The 16,011-nt window shown below is 44.5% G+C and overlaps 1 protein-coding gene across 5 annotated transcripts in view; it reads left to right on the top strand.

Moving 5' to 3' along the window:
• Positions 1-16,011, top strand: part of SYNE1 (spectrin repeat containing nuclear envelope protein 1) — a 667,130-nt gene that overhangs the window by 380,000 nt on the left and 271,119 nt on the right. For all 5 annotated transcript variants that reach the window (XM_077283091.1, XM_077283090.1, XM_077283089.1 and 2 more), the window contains 5 exons: positions 3,280-3,435; positions 3,602-3,893; positions 3,975-4,147; positions 13,946-14,255; positions 14,404-14,568. In XM_077283091.1, the coding sequence (XP_077139206.1) occupies positions 3,280-3,435; positions 3,602-3,893; positions 3,975-4,147; positions 13,946-14,255; positions 14,404-14,568 (1,096 nt within the window). The remainder of the gene's footprint in view (positions 1-3,279; positions 3,436-3,601; positions 3,894-3,974; positions 4,148-13,945; positions 14,256-14,403; positions 14,569-16,011) is intronic.

Raw genomic sequence — 16,011 nt, 5'->3', positions numbered from 1 at the left:
GGGTCATGAAGGGGTTAATATATATTTCCCTTTCCATACATACAACATTATTTAGTTTGGATTTTAATTCTTCTATCTTTGGGGGGGATTTTTCTATCCAGTGTAGTGCTAACAGTTTTCTAGCTTGAAACAGCACTCGGGAGATGGCTGTAGCTATAGGGGAATCTGAATCCAGCCCCCCCTCAAACAGACCAAGAATGCAGATTCTGGGTTTCAATAATATGTGGATTCCAAACACAGATTTTATCAAGTCAGCTACCCCCTTCCAAAAGTTCCCAATGTTTACACACTTCCACAGCATGTGCATAATGTGAGCGTTGTTTTTCCCGCATCTTGGACACATGTTGTCTACTCTTATCCCAATATTAAATAGGATACTGGGGGTTTTATATACTCTATGAATAAGATAGATTTGGGACAGTTTCTGTGATTCAGACAAGGATAATTTAGTTATTAGATCCAGCACCTCTTTTCATTGTTCCTCAGATATCGGACCCACATCTCTTTCCCACTTTAATTTTGGCTGTGTTAGGATACTTTTCTAAATGCACAGCCATAAGCTGCTTATATATATGGGAAATTAAACCCTTTGTGTCTATTGCAGAAGCAATTGTATCAATGATAGAGTGTGTACTTATAGTAATGTCATTTACTCTGAGTTGTGCATTATATGCATGATGTATTTGCAAAAATTGATAAAACATTTTGTGAGTAAGATCGTATCCTGCTCATATTTGTTCAACGCTTTTAAATATACCCTCATTCAGGAGTTGTGACACAAGAAAAATACCCCTATCTTCCCAATTGTTGAAGCCTTTTAGCTTGTATATCTCTGGCATATTGCAGTTACACCATAGAGGTGTGTAGTTTGTGAATTTACCAATTCCCAGCATATTCTTGCCTCTATCCCACACTTTTTATATCAAGTTTAGCGTGGGGCAGTTTGGCACATTCTCTCGAGGAGGACCTATGTCTAATACTGACATTGGCAGTTTCCATTTAGTTCCTTCTCTAAGTAGCTGACCCGATATTCCACAGTGCTCAGTTGTTCCCCGACCATGAAACTTTTGCATTTGTGAGGCCAAGAAGTAATTCCAGGCATTCGGGTTAGCCAATCCACCGTTATCTTTTCCTCTCTGCAGGGGCTCTAGTTTAATTCTGGCCTGTTTCTTTTTCCATATAAGTTCTCGGAACAAGCTATGGATTTTATAAAAGAAGGTTGTGGGGATCCATACTGAGGTATTATATAAGAGATATAAAATTTGAGCATAAGAATCATTTTTATCAAATTGCCTCTCCCGATTACTGACATTGGAAGTCAACACCAAATGTCTATTTTAGTTCTGAATTTTAGCAATTTTAGCAATATAGGAGTCAAATTAAGAGAATAGTATTCTTGTGACCTGGCAGTAACCACTGCCCCAAGATATTTAAAAATACTTGCTACCTGTATCTGAGTATTTTCCAGGGACAAATCTGTTGGTAAGGGATCTATGAGCATGAGGACTGACTTATCCCAATTAATTGATACTCCTGACCAAGTTCCAAATATTTTAATAATATCCATTGCTGGATGAATGGAGGAGACCACATTTCCTAAAAATAGAAGCATGTCATCTGCATATAAAGAGATCCTCATCTCCAGTGACCCACAACGGAAGCCAGTTATTTCAGTAGAAGCACGTATTAAACAAGCCAACGGTCCTATGGCATTCGCGAAGAGAAGGGGCAACAGGGGGCATCCCTGCCTGGTTCCCCTCCCCAATGCGAACATCCCTGACACACAACCATTTACCCTAAGTCTTGCCATAGGTGATACATATAACAGCTGGATATACTAAATAAATGTATCCCCAAATCCCATGCATCTCAAGAACGCCCACAGGAAATTCCTCTCCACACTGTCAAACGCTCTGGCAGCGTCAAGGGAAAAGACTGCTCTGGACCCTGTATACTCCGAGCTTAGTTGTAAACCCCAAAAAAGGCGCCTCAAATTAACTGATGTGGATTTGTTTGGCGTAAAGCCACTTTGGTCATCATTAACCACTTTGGTAATTACTTTTGACAGTCTGTTGGCTAATGCTTTTGCCAGTAATTTAACATCTGTTGAGAGAAGTGAGATTGGTCTGTAAGAATCAGACCAACATGGGTCCCTCTCAGGTTTTAATAATAGGATTATTACAGCTTCCTTCATAGATTCTGGAAGAGATCCAGCTTTAACTGACTCCTCAAAGACATTTAACAGTTTAGGCAATAATATATTACGATATATTTTAAAGAATTCCCCTGGTATCCCATCTAATCCCGAGGCCTTTTCATTTTGAACCTCCTGAAGTGACTCTTCCAATTCGCCTAAGGTTAGAGGTTTTTCCAGTGAGTTTTTATCTTCAGCTGTTAATTGCGTTAATGGGATACTTTTTAGGAACTCTCTAATACTGTATCTTCACTTGTGGCACTGCTTTTAGATGAATATATTGAGGAGTAATAACTATGTAAAGTTTGGAGGATATCCTCATCCTCCGTGACCAATGTGCCATTTACAGAGTTTTGTCTAGGTATATATGATGTTCCACCTACATCTGGTTTTTAGCTGACATTGAAGATGTTTATGGAAGGATCTCCCAACGTATTTCTCAGATTGAGGTTTGCAGAGAGTCTATATAGTGAAGCAGTGGGTTCCTCATAGGCTGTAATCAAAGTCTTGAGGTAAGATCAACATCTCATCTCTGGGGTCAGTACAAACTTTTGGATTACGGTAAATATACAAAATATCTATTCAAATTTCATATTGCCATTATCATGCTGACCTGCGAATCAGTTTTCCAGATCACTTTTACAATACAAAGAATGGCATAAAAACAAAAAACAAAATACAATGGTGGAATTGCAATTATTTACTTCAGGTTTATATTGCAATGTGTGGAGTGGAGACATTTCAGTTTTCAACCTTAGGTAGCAGGAAAGTTCGAATCTTCCATGGCATTGATTGTTAAGAAAGTGCATTTCACTGTATACACTTTTACTTTGTAATATCTACACATGTAAGTGTAGTACACAATATATTCCTGTGAAATAAAAAAGATGTATGCAGAGTTCTACTGGCCCAGTGTATGCCAAATATTTTTTGGGCATCGGTTAAGCACATGGGAATTAGATGTGAACATAACCTTAAAAATTACAACACTAAGGGCTCCTTATACCAATATCTCCTATCCAGTAAGGTGAATGCTACCAACATGATCCAATTGTAATTAACAATATATCATTTAATACTTTCAGTTTTGAGGACCAACACAAAAAATTAGGTTTGTGGATACATGAGCTTGAGGAGCGAATAAGGACAGAAACTCTTGGGGAGAGCAAGCAACATATCCCTGAGAAGAAAAGTGAGATGCACAAGGTGGAGATGTTCTTGGAGGAGCTACTGGCAGCGCGGTAAGTCACTATGCAATTCGGACACCGTCAAATTATAATGGTATTCTAGAAAAAAATCTAAAAATGAGTAAAGGTCATGTTTGTTAGCAATGATTGCAAACTCTTGCTGTAAAGATTCATTTTAGGAAATTGAATTAGTTTGGCTTTTATTAACTTCATGTTTTAGGGATTCTTTTGAGAAACTTTGCCAGCGAGCTCAAGCATTACATGAAGATGGACGTGGAGATGGACAGGAGGTTCGCCTGTCATCTCAGCTAAACACAAATTACCAGAACCTTGTTAAAATTCTAAAGGAGAAACTCCGCATTTGCCAAGTAGCTCTTCAAGAACATCAGATTTTTGAAGAAGCTTTGCAGACTACCTGGTCGTGGTTGAAAGATATGCAGGACAAATTGTCTGCCGCCGAAAGTACAGTGGGCAGTAAGAGCACACTTGAAAACCGTCTACAGCAAGTTCAGGTAAAGATTTATGTGGTTATCAAATATAATGGCAGAATTGTACATGTCTGTAGTACAACTTTTAAAATTCCTTTTTGATAGGAAATGCTCTTATTGAAAGGCGAAGGTGAAGTAAAGTTGAACCTGGCAATTGGTAAAGGTGAACAGGCTCTTAAGAGCAGCAACATGGATGGACAGATGGTAATTCAGATGCAGTTGCAGACATTGAAAGATGTCTGGGGTACTGTCAACAGTACAGCTGCAGGATGTCTCAGGTAAGCTGTATGGGGATTGTATCCCAAATTTAGCTATTCATTCTTGAATAGCACACATGCACTAGTATCCCAAAAATTAACCTTAGTTTTTTTATAATAGTAAATTCAAAACTGTAGTCAAGAAAATAAAGACAAAAGCTGAATAAAATTAAACAGTAAAATTTATAGTATTGTTTCCCCTCTTTTGGTGAGTTCAGTGCAGGCAAAGGTAAAATGTGTGGCTACAAATGATAATCCACATCATTATCCACATGCACACATGTATATGAACTATAATCAGTTGGCTTGTATCAAGAGAAAGACTTTGAACATGATTCATCAAGACTGTCGATTTTCACACTGGTCTTTGATGAGGAGGTATGTTAGAGTCAGACACTCCTAATTCATTTAGCCTCTGTGCACTTTGCAACAAATCCTTTTCCAGTCACGGATTGGAGTAAGATTAGTTTTAAAATGTATCACAGCTTATCATGAATTAAACAAGTTGTGGCGTCACAACCCTACTGCGTCCCACAACACCCCAGCTCTGCCCATTTTTGTGGAACTGGGAGAAACTGGCATGAAATTGACAAAAGTCACACATTTTTTCACTACACCAATTTGTGCAAAAAAATTTGCAACTTTTCAAAGCTTTTTATGCCAGAATTCTTAAAGCTTTGATGAATCAGGGTCTAAATCATTGGATTGAATAGGGTTTGTTACTATTGGGACATGGCAACAGAAGGACTGGGCAAAACATATATACAGTTTTATAGTTCTCACAGGGAATGAGGCTTCCAGACACAGAGATTCAAATATACACATAACCTTCTCAGAGAGAAGAGGACAGGACCTCTAGTGCCACTTATTGGAGGTAACAATCCTATAAGTCAGTATAAATTCGTAATAGGGCCTTGACATATGAATTACTGTAGGTTAGGAAGACAAACCAAAAGCTCCATTTGCTGACACCTTTCATTAGTGCAAAGCAGGAGAACTGGTTGGCTGAATGAGAGTGCTCTGACAGTTTGTCTCTGAGGAGAGCGCCAAGTTGGCGTAGGGAGACTTATTGGCCAAGAGTTTACCTGCACATTTAAACTTCCAGTGGAGCATTGCACAGCCTATAATTCTTTCTATGCCAGACTGGCACTCTCCACAAGGAGAAACTTTATCGCTTAGGCCCATAAAGATTCAACAAACGGTTAAGAGATCATTCTTTTGTTGAGCACCACTTTCTCCAGGCCTTTCAATGGACATATCACTGTGTACTCTCAAAATTTTTATTCAAACTTAATTGAATAAACCCAGGTTTTTTTGCAAGAATTTTGTGACAATTGTATAAAAATAAATTACCATTTAACAACCCCATATGAATAAGTCCATGTACTTCAAACTTTAATAATAAATCAAACTAGCTTTACAAATATTTCATGCACATAAAATATGATAGTTATTTTTTTAGAAAATGAAACCAAATGTACAATAGGATAATTTACTTTTAGTATTGCGAAGCACTGCCTTTACACTTTTCTGTGCCTGGCACCGAAAAGCAATCAAATATGAAGATTTTGGGTACTTACCGTAAAATCGCTTTCCCTGAGCCTTCAATGGGGGACACAGAAACCATGGTGTATGCTGCCACTAGGAGGCTGATAATAGGCAATAAAAAGATAGCTCCTCCTCAGTAGTTTACACTCATCAACCAAAGCCAAGCTAATCAGTTAGTGAGAAAGCTGTAGGAGAAGCAATCTAAACTAAGATACTGACTGAGCCAACAGAGACATATAGAAATAAATTTTATCGTAAGTACCCAAAATCTTCATTTCTCTATCGATTCTTTGGGGGGGACACAGGAAACTATGGACAGTCACTAATGGTGGGGTGAAAAAAAGGCTAGCCAGATGTAAGAACAGGGGCGAGAATCTCACGTTGGGAACCGGCCACTGTAACATGCAAAATCATTCTGCCCAGACCCGAAACTGCCAACGAGGAGGAAGAAGGTGAGCACTCTGTAGGACTTGGAAAAGGTAAGAAAAGATAATTAAAAAGCAGCTTAGAGAGCTGCTAATAGAGGCCTGATAATGAAAGGTGCAGGAGATACCAGACCCAAATGAAGAAAACAAGCATGAACAAAGACAGTGCCATCACTGTATCCCTTGCCAATATGCATAAAGAATCTTACAATATATCTTATTGACTGATAGAAGGACGAGAAGGAAAAGAACAAAGCCAGAGAAGGATACCTGCGATGATAAAGAAGAGAGAACTGATTGCAGGACCACAATGACCCAAAGAAGATCAGGAATTTAGGTCGACAGCTCAGGAATGGAAAATATCATCATCGGAAAAACTTTTTGGGAAATAAGGAAGGATGACTAAAAAGGGGTACGAAGAAAAGATCTCTAGAGCATTCAACACCAGATGAAGGGCCCCCAAAGTTCCCCAGGAGGCCACTCAAGATTTACTAAGTATTTGCACCCCACAGAAGAAACATGACAGATAAACAAAAACAAATTTTGTTTGATTGGAAGGTAGAAACTTGATCTTAAGGAGCTGAGGAACAAACCAGAATCAGGCCCGACAATAAAGAGGCCAGGAGGCAGTAAGAGGAAGGAGAGATTAAGCAGGTTTCCCCGCTTAGATTGCAAACGAGACGTGATCGGATGTACTGGAGATTGAGCGCTGCAGTTCATGAGCCAGGTCGTAAAATTGTAAAAGAGTATAATCATGACAGTGAAGAGGATGGAACTGGAAAACAGATATGGAAATTTCCAAGAAGAGATTGTAAGAAGATAGACTACCTCCATGCTAGAAGAAGGCAGAAAGAAATGAGAGGATGTGAGTCCAGGAGACCGCAAAAGAGTTGAAAAATAACTGCTGAGTCGTAGAATCTGGGAGCGGACTGGATGTCTTTGGGTCGATGTTCTAAAGCAAAAAAATTGCCCAAGAGATATAAATATCTATATATATATAATCGTCTAAGGGTCACTTCCGTCTGTTTGTCTGTCTGTCACGGAAATCCCGCGTCGCTGATTGGTCGAGGCCTGCTGGCCGCGTCCAATCAGCGACGGGCACAGTCCAGCCGCAAAATCGCCCCTTCCTACTCTCCGTCAGTGCCCCCTGCATACTCCCCTCCAGTCAGCGCTCACACAGGGTTAATGGCTGCGTTACACCGCGTTATGCCGCGGGCAGTGTTATATACTATGTGGGCTGTGTTATATACTACGTGGGCAGTGTTATATACAACGTGGGCTGTGTTATATACTGCGTGGATGCTATATATTACGTGGGCTGTGTTATATACTACGTGGCAGTGTTATATACTACGTTGGCAGTGTTATATACTATGTGGCAGTGTTATATACTACGTGGGAAGTGTTATATACTACGTGGGAAGTGTTATATACTACGTGGGAAGTGTTATATACTACGTGGTCAGTGTTATATACTACGTGGTCAGTGTTATATACTACGTGGGCTGTGTTATATACTACGTGCGCAGTGTTATATACTACGTGGGCTGTGTTATATACTACGTGGGATTCCCTAGCAACCAGGAAACCCCACATGTACTCAGCCTGGCTAGTAGCTGTAAATCATTCAGCTGCCAGATGAAAACTATTTCTCTGAGCAGTCATAAATATTCGGAGGTCACCGGAGCTTGCTCGGGAAAACACGAGCAACGAGTACACTCGCTCTGCACTAGTAGTTATACATGTTGTAGCGGGGTCTACCGTGCTGGAGTACCTCTTTCAGTACCACCCCATGTTTCAGGAGGTCCACTCTGCTTTGGCTGGAGTCTGAATGAAGGACGCTGGCTGGAATTGCTTGGTTACATGGGCGCATATAAAAGATCACTGCTTCTCCACGTATTTCCAGTGTGACAACACTTTACTCACAGGACACAGAATATATCACACAGATGCAGAGGGCGGGCCAATTGAAAAGCGGCAGGCCAGACATACATTACAATAGCCACAGGTGGCCGGAGCCTGCCGATATTTACTGTGGGAATTACAAAGGTGGGGGAGGTCAGAAGGGGGATATCTTGTCTCTCTGCCTAGGGGCGCAGCCTGTGGGCTGAAGCATTAGGGACATGCATCTCACATGGAACCTATTATACATACATATAACTGCACAACATATTCTGGGTGCTGGGGGGTTCCGTAACACGGCTCCCCTTTTCTACGATGCGATCGGCATACACAGTCAGATCCTTAACGGATCGGTTTGGAGATGACCGAAGTTTATGGGGTTGGTACAAGTTCCGTTTGTCGACTTAGTCCATCGGCGTTACCGTTTTGTTTGCCGGGTCTGTAGTGGAGTGGAGTGGTGAAGTCCAGAGGTTGTAGGGCTAAACTCCACCGCAGTAATCTGGTGTTGTCCCCGGAGACCCGATTAAGCCAGACTAGGGGATTATGGTCCGTTAGGAGGGAAAACTGTCGTCCATACAAATATGGTTGCAACTTTTTGAGTGCCCATACTACCGCCAGGCACTCCTTCTCGATGGCCACATAGCTTACTTCACGGGGCAGTAGTTTCCGACTCAGGTAAGCTACCGGATGTTCTTGGCCGTCCGGCCCGACTTGGCTCAGTACTGCCCCCAATCCAAACATAGAAGCGTCTATGTGAACAAGGAAACGTTTAGTTGGATCGGGTGCGGCCAATACAGGGGTATTTGTGAGGGCGTCCTTTAGCTGGCGGAAGGCTTCCTCACACTCTGGGGTCCAGGTTACCTTGCAGGGTTGGTTCTTATGGGTCAGATCAGTGAGGGGCTTGGCTACGCTGCTATAATTGGGAATGAATTTCCTGTAATACCCCGCTGTCCCTAGAAACGCCATGACCTGGGTTTTAGTGCGTGGGGTGGGCCATTTGGCTATGGCCTCAATCTTGGCTGGTTCTGGTCGCTGTTTCCCACTTCCCACTCAATGCCCTAAATACTGAACCTCTGCTTTGCCCACGTGACACTTGTTTGGGTTCAGGGTGATTCCGGCCTTGTGGATCCTGTCCAATACTGTCTCTAGGTGATTTAGATGCTCATCCCATGTCACGCTGTAGATGGCGATGTGATCCAGGTAGGCACAAGCATAGTCCTGGAGACCATCCAGAAGCCAGTCAACCAGCCTGTGGAAGGTCGCCGGGGCATTCTTCATCCCAAATGGCAACTCGAAACTGGAATAAGCCGAACGGGGTGACAAATGCCGACTTGGGAAGAGCGTCAGGACTAGGGGGAATCTGCCAGTAGCCTTTGCATGGATCGATGGTGGTCAAATACTTTGCCCCCGCCAGCCGGTCTAACAACTCATCCACACGCGGCATGGGATACGCATCCGTCACCGTTTTCTCATTGAGCTTATGATAGTCAACACAAAACCGTGTAGTCCCATCCTTCTTGGGCACCAACACTACGGGGGATGCCCAGGGACTATCTGACTCTTCAATGACCCCTAAACGCAACAACTCTTGTATCTCTTGTTGCATCCCTTCTTGTACAGACTCAGGAAGGGGGGTTGTCGCAGGGGGGTCTGTTCCTGGGTCTCAACCTTGTGTTGTGCCAGGCGAGTGTACCCTGGTCTCCCCGAAAACATCCTCTGTCGCTGCCTCAACAACGCCTCCGCCTGCTGTCTCTCCCGGGGACCTAGGTCTTCACCCAAGTGTATCTGGTCCCATGTTTTAGACTGAGTCCTTTCCCCTAAGACATCAGGCAAGGGAAGTCCGGCTAAATCCTCTGCTTCAGGTGCACAGATGGCCACTACCTCTTCAGGGCGCTCCCGGTAGGGCTTCAGCATATTCACGTGGAACATGCGGATAATCCTGGGGTCATCACAATCGGCGACATTATAGGTGGTGTCGGCTATTTTCCCCACTACCTGGGGGCTCTAACACCAGGACCTTCTGTCCTATTTCCAAGGTGCATTCTCTGGCCCTCCGATCGTACCATACGCGCTGGCGCCACTGGGCCACCTGCATGCTCCCACGTACAGCCTGGGTCAGCTCCTGTAGGTGGTCCCGGAATTCCAGCCCATAGGGTATAATAGGTACCCTTTCTATAATGCCCTCCCCTTCCCAGTGTTCTAGCACTAAGTCTAGGGGTCCCCTTACCCGCCTCCCATATACCAGTTAGAACGGGGAGAACCCCATGGATTCTTGGGGCACCTCCCGATAGGCAAACAGAGGTGTGGCAAGAATTTCTCCCAGTCCCTGTTGGTCCTGGTAACAGTCCCAATGAGTTGTTTTAACGTCCCATTAAAGCGTTCACACAACCCATTGGTTTGCGGGTGGTATGGGGCGCTTCTAATGGACTTCACGCCGCTCAGCTTCCACAGTTAGTTGGTCACCTCTGCTGTAAACTGGGTACCATGGTCCGAGAATCTCCCAGGGAAATCCAACCCATGAGAAAACCTGGAGCAGGGCAGCCGCCACCGTCTCTGCCAGTATGTTAGGTAACGCAACCGCCTCTGAATACCGTGTGGCATAATGTACCACTGTCAATATAGACCTTTTCCCTGACAGACTGGGTTTGGCTAACGGCCCTATCAGATCGACCGCTACTCGGCTAAATGGTTCCTCCACAATGGGGAGGGGGCGTAATTTGGCCTTGCATCGATCTCCCCTCTTGCCAATGCACTGGCAACTGTCACAGGTCTGGCAGTACTGATGAACATCATAGGTTACCCCCGGCCAAAAGAAGTTTTGTGTCAGACGATGCCTGGTGCGACTGATGCCGAAGTGACCGGCCAAGGGTATGTCATGAGAAATTCGCAGTAACTCCTGCCTATACTTCTTGGGAACTACCAGCTGTTGTTTTATAGTGGGGCTCGTCCCTGTGTGGTGCTGCTCTGTGATCCGGTAGAGGAGTCCCTGCTTCCATATAAACTGTTCCACTTCCAGTACCCCTCTCCCCTCCTGTGCATTCCCACGATATCCCTCCAATGAAGGATCCTCAAGTAACTCCCGCTTAAATTCAGCTCGGTGGCCCAACAAATGTGTCTGGCTATGGGAATACGTGTAGAGCTGGGATGTGTTACCTGGGCCTCCTCTGAGTGTGATTCCACCTCCGGAGCTCGAGCTTGTCTCCGGGTGGTCACAGGATATGTCTCAGCCAGAGGGGCAACCGAGAAGGCAGACAACATGGGCCCCAAGTCATTTCCCAGCAAGACGTCTGCAGGCAAATGCTCCATCAAGCCGACCTCAACAAGGCCATCCCCGACTCCCCAGTTCAAGTGAATCCTGGCAGTGGGCAGTCGATGTATGGCTCCCCCTGCTACACAGACTGCCACTGTCCGGTCCGTCTTCTCTTTGACCCTTGTGAAGCCTCATCTCGTCCGGGACCAAGTTGCTCCGGAATCTCTTAGTCCCTGCGTTCGTTTCCCATTAACCCACACCACCTGTCGATGCTGTTGTCGATTATCTGCCCGGGCTGCCTGCACGGGGTCTACTTCATGCAGCACTTCCTCCATCTCTTCCACCCCCTGGTTAGTCGTAGCCCCCAATGCCGGGTCAGCTTCGCCTTGGTAGCAGTGTACAGCGGCCCGGCTGAAGGTAGCTGTTCCCGCTTTTGGCCACTAGGTATGCTGAGTCCGGTTGGGACATTGTCTTTGCAGGTGGCCCAGCTGATGGCAGGTGTGGCATCGCGCCCCAGGGGGACTGCTGGTCCCCCTACAATCTTCTGTGGTTTGGGGGCCTCCAGGTCCATGGGCGGACCCCTAGTGACCATCTTTGATCCGGACAACTGAGGCCTCCTGGCATCATGATGTTCATCGAGCCAGACGAGCGGCATCCTCGAGAGTCGTTGGCCGCCTGTCCCGAAGCCGTTCCTGTGTCTCAGGGGTTAGTCCATTAAAGAATCGTTCTAACAAGAAGAGCTGGAGGATGTCCTCCTTAGTGGTTGCTTGGCTCCCTTGTACCCACTGTAGCAGTGACCTCCGTAATTTACAGGCCCATTCAGCGTGGGTATCGGTTACTCGTTTTATACGTCCGCGGAACTTTTGGCGGTATGCCTCTGGTGTCAGCGCATACCGGGCCAAGATTACTTCTTTGATCCGCTCATAGTCCATACAGTCCTCATCAGGTACTGTGCGATAGGCGTCCGCTGCCCGGCATGTCAGCTTGCTGGCCAGAATCTGAACCCGTTCCTCCAGCTTCACTTAATGAAGGGCACACTGCTGCTCAAAGTCCTGCAGAAAGCCATCAATGTCTTCCTCTGCCTCCCCCAACTGTCGGAAGGCATTATACTGGATCTTTTTGTGGCTTACTGTTGAAGGTACATGGGCGGAGGCCAGAGCTCCCCCTGCTCGCTGACTCTCCATCTTGGCCAGCTCCACTTTGGTCCGCTCTGCCAACTCCATCTTGGCTAGCTCTATCCTGGTCCGCTCAGCCATCTTTTCCTTCAGATCAGTACGCACATCAGCCATCACCTCTCGTATGATCTCTATTGCAGGGTTTGGGCCATAGGACGCCAGTCTCTTCTTTACCTCCCTCTGGAATTCAGTCTCCTCCACGTTCACATTGGGGGGTGCTGCACTGTCGTGTTCCATGATGGCTGCTATCAAATCTGCTTTTGTTTTGTTGCTGGCGATTAACCCCTGAGCTTCCACCAGGTCTTTTAATGTAGTCCTCTTTAACTTCTGGTAGTTGTTTTCCATTCATTCCTTTCCTCCTGTAGACGGGTATCACATCCCGCTGTCTGCCACCAGTGTAGCGGGGTCTACCGTGCTGGAGTACCTCTTTCAGTACCACCCCGTGTTTCAGGAGGTCCACTCTGCTTTGGCTGGAGTCTGAATGAAGGACGCTGGCTGGAATTGCTTGGTTACATGGGCGCATATAAAAGATCACTGCTTCTCCACGTATTTCCAGTGTGACAACACTTTACTCACAGGACACAGAATATATCACACAGATACAGAGGGCGGGTCAATTGAAAAGCGGCAGGCCAGACATACGTTACAATAGCCGCAGGTGGCCGGAGCCTGCCGATATTTACTGTGGGAATTACAAAGGTGGGGGAGGTCAGAAGGGGGATATCTTGTCCCCTCTGCCTAGGGGCGCAGCCTGTGGGCTGATGCATTAGGGACATGCATCTCACATGGAATCTATTATGCATACATATAACTGCACAACATATTCTGGGTGCTGGGGGGTTCCGTAACACATGTGTTTTATTTTTGTTTTTTCCTTTTTTGTGTTCTTCATCTGTCTATGGTTATACTACCTAAAAGGTTTAAATATGTTTAGTATAATATAGCTAGTTTATTACAGTAACATTACCATACAAGTGTGGCAATGTTTATGGCAGAAAACAGCAATGTTTCTCTAGTTCTGCACCACCGTGCCTTTAAATGGAATTTGTCTCCAGGTTTGTTCTTCTCAAATTTAGGGTAGCATAAAATAAGGGCAGAGACCTTGTTTCCAGCAATATATCACTTACTGAGTTCCTTGGTGTAGTTTTGAAAAAAATCACTGCTATATCCACTGCAGCTCTGCTAGTCCTTTAGTTGATAAGTTCTACTCAACCCAATCCTCACCATTGAATGACCGCTTTCTGCCTACAGTGTACATAGACAAATAGTTGCCAATCAGTGGTGTGGGGCGGCTAAAGCCAGACCTCAGGAATATCACAGTCTACGAAACAGGAGCTCATCCTTATGAGAACTAGCAGATCTACAGCAGAAAAACTGTTTTCTCAGCACTACAGCAGGAAACCCAGTATTTGATACATCAGTGGAATCAATGGCAGCTAAAGCCTGGTGACAGAGTCTCTGTGACATTTGGAGATTAATAACTGAACACATGAAACTCACTGGAATGTTATTATTATAGTGGCTTGGAGTCTGTACTATGTCAGTGGAATGAATATACAGAGAGAAAAAATCTAATGGAACAGTGGTTGGAGTCTGTCGATCACAAGCTGGAACACCCCATCCAGCATCAGAATGGTCTAAAAGAAAAATTTGCACTGCTAGATCACATTCAAGCAATCTTGTCAGACATAGAAGATCATGCCACAACCCTCCATCATCTCATTGAAAAGACGAAGGAGTTACACCAGAAGACTGTGGACACAACCTTCTCAGACAAGGCCCAAAATGAGCTGAAAACCCACTTCAATGACATCATGACTATTGCCAAAGTAAGTCTACTTTTTGTTGAAATGATTTTAAAGAACTTACTAGACTGTTCATGGTAATATGTCTCATATTGTGGTATGAAATGCTATCAAGAAAATAGTAGGAGGAAATTAAAATGAACAACTTGTGAACATTGATATTTGTGTTCAGGAGAAGATGAGGAATATAGAAGACATTGTCAAAGATCACCTGTTGTACCTGGACGCTGTTCATGAGTTCTCAGACTGGCTCCATTCTGCCAAAGAAGAGCTTCACCGATGGTCTGATGCCTCAGGAGATGCTGCAGCCATTCAGAAGAAAATCACAAAGATTAAGGTTTGTTATAGGGGTCATATATTAATAGTTGGTGCTGTATTTGAGTCGACAGCCTTACATTCATAATTAATAAATATACAGTACAGACCAAAAGTTTGGATACACATTCTCATTTAAAGATTTCTCTGTATTTTCATGACTATGGAAATTGTAAATTCACACTGAAGGCATCAAAACTATGAATTAACACATGTGGAATTATATACTTAACAAAAAAGTGTGAAACAACTGAAAATATGTCTTATATTCTAGATTCTTCAAAGTACCCACCTTTTGCTTTGTTAATGACTGCTTTGCACACTCTTGGCATTCTTTTGATGAGCTTCAAGAGGTAGTCACCGGAAATGGTCTTCCAACAATCTTGAAGGAGTTCCCAGAGATGCTTAGCACTTGTTGGCCCTTTTGCCTTCACTCTGCGGTCCAGCTCACCCCAAACCATCTCGATTGGGTTCAGGTCTGGTGACTGTGAATGCCAGGTCACCTGGCGTAGCACCCCATCACTCTCCTTCTTGGTCAAATAGCCCTTACACAGCCTGGAGGTGTGTTTGGGGTCATTGTCCTGTTGAAAAATAAATTATGGTCCAACTAAGCGCAAACCGGATTGAAAAGCATGCTGCTGCAAGATGCTGTGGCAGCCATGCTGGTTCAGTATGCCTTCAATTTTGAATAAATCCCCAACAGTGTCACCAGCAAAGCACCCCCACACCATCATACCTCCTCCTCCATGCTTCATGGTGGGAACCAGGCATGTAGAGTCCATCCGTTCACCTTTTCTGCATCTCACAAAGACACGGTGGTTGGAACCAAAGATCTCAAATTTGGGCTCATCAGACCAAAGCACAGATTTCCACTGGTCTAATGTCCATTCCTTGTGTTCTTTAGCCCAAACTAGTCTCTTCTGCTTGTTGCCTGTCCTTAGCAGTGGTTTCCTAGCAGTTATTTTACCATGAAGGCCTGCTGCACAAAGTCTCCTCTTAACAGTTGTTGTAGAGATGTGTCTGCTGCTAGAACTCTGTGTGGCATTGACCTGGTCTCTAATCTGAGCTGCTGTTAACCTGCGATTTCTGAGGCTGGTGACTCGGATAAACGTATCCTCAGAAGCAGAGGTGACTCTTGGCCTTCCTTTCCTGGGGCGGTCCTCATGTGAGCCAGTTTCTTTGTAGCGCTTAATGGTTTTTGCCACTGCACTTGGGGACACTTTCAAAATTTTCCCAATTTTTCGGATTGACTGACCTTCATTTCTTAAAGTAATAATGGCCACTCGTTTTTCTTTACTTAGAATTTGTATTATGACAAGAAAAAAGCAGCTAACAGTCTATTCAGTAGGATTATCAGCTGTGTATTCACCAGACTTCTGCTCAACACAACTGATGGTCCCAACACCATTTATAAGGCAAGAAATCCCACTTATTAAACCTGACAGGGCGCACCTGTGAAGTGAAA

The sequence above is a fragment of the Ranitomeya variabilis genome, chromosome 2, assembly GCF_051348905.1.
Source record: "Ranitomeya variabilis isolate aRanVar5 chromosome 2, aRanVar5.hap1, whole genome shotgun sequence".
Taxonomy (NCBI): domain Eukaryota; kingdom Metazoa; phylum Chordata; class Amphibia; order Anura; family Dendrobatidae; genus Ranitomeya; species Ranitomeya variabilis.
This window is presented reverse-complemented; position numbering and strand designations above follow the sequence as displayed.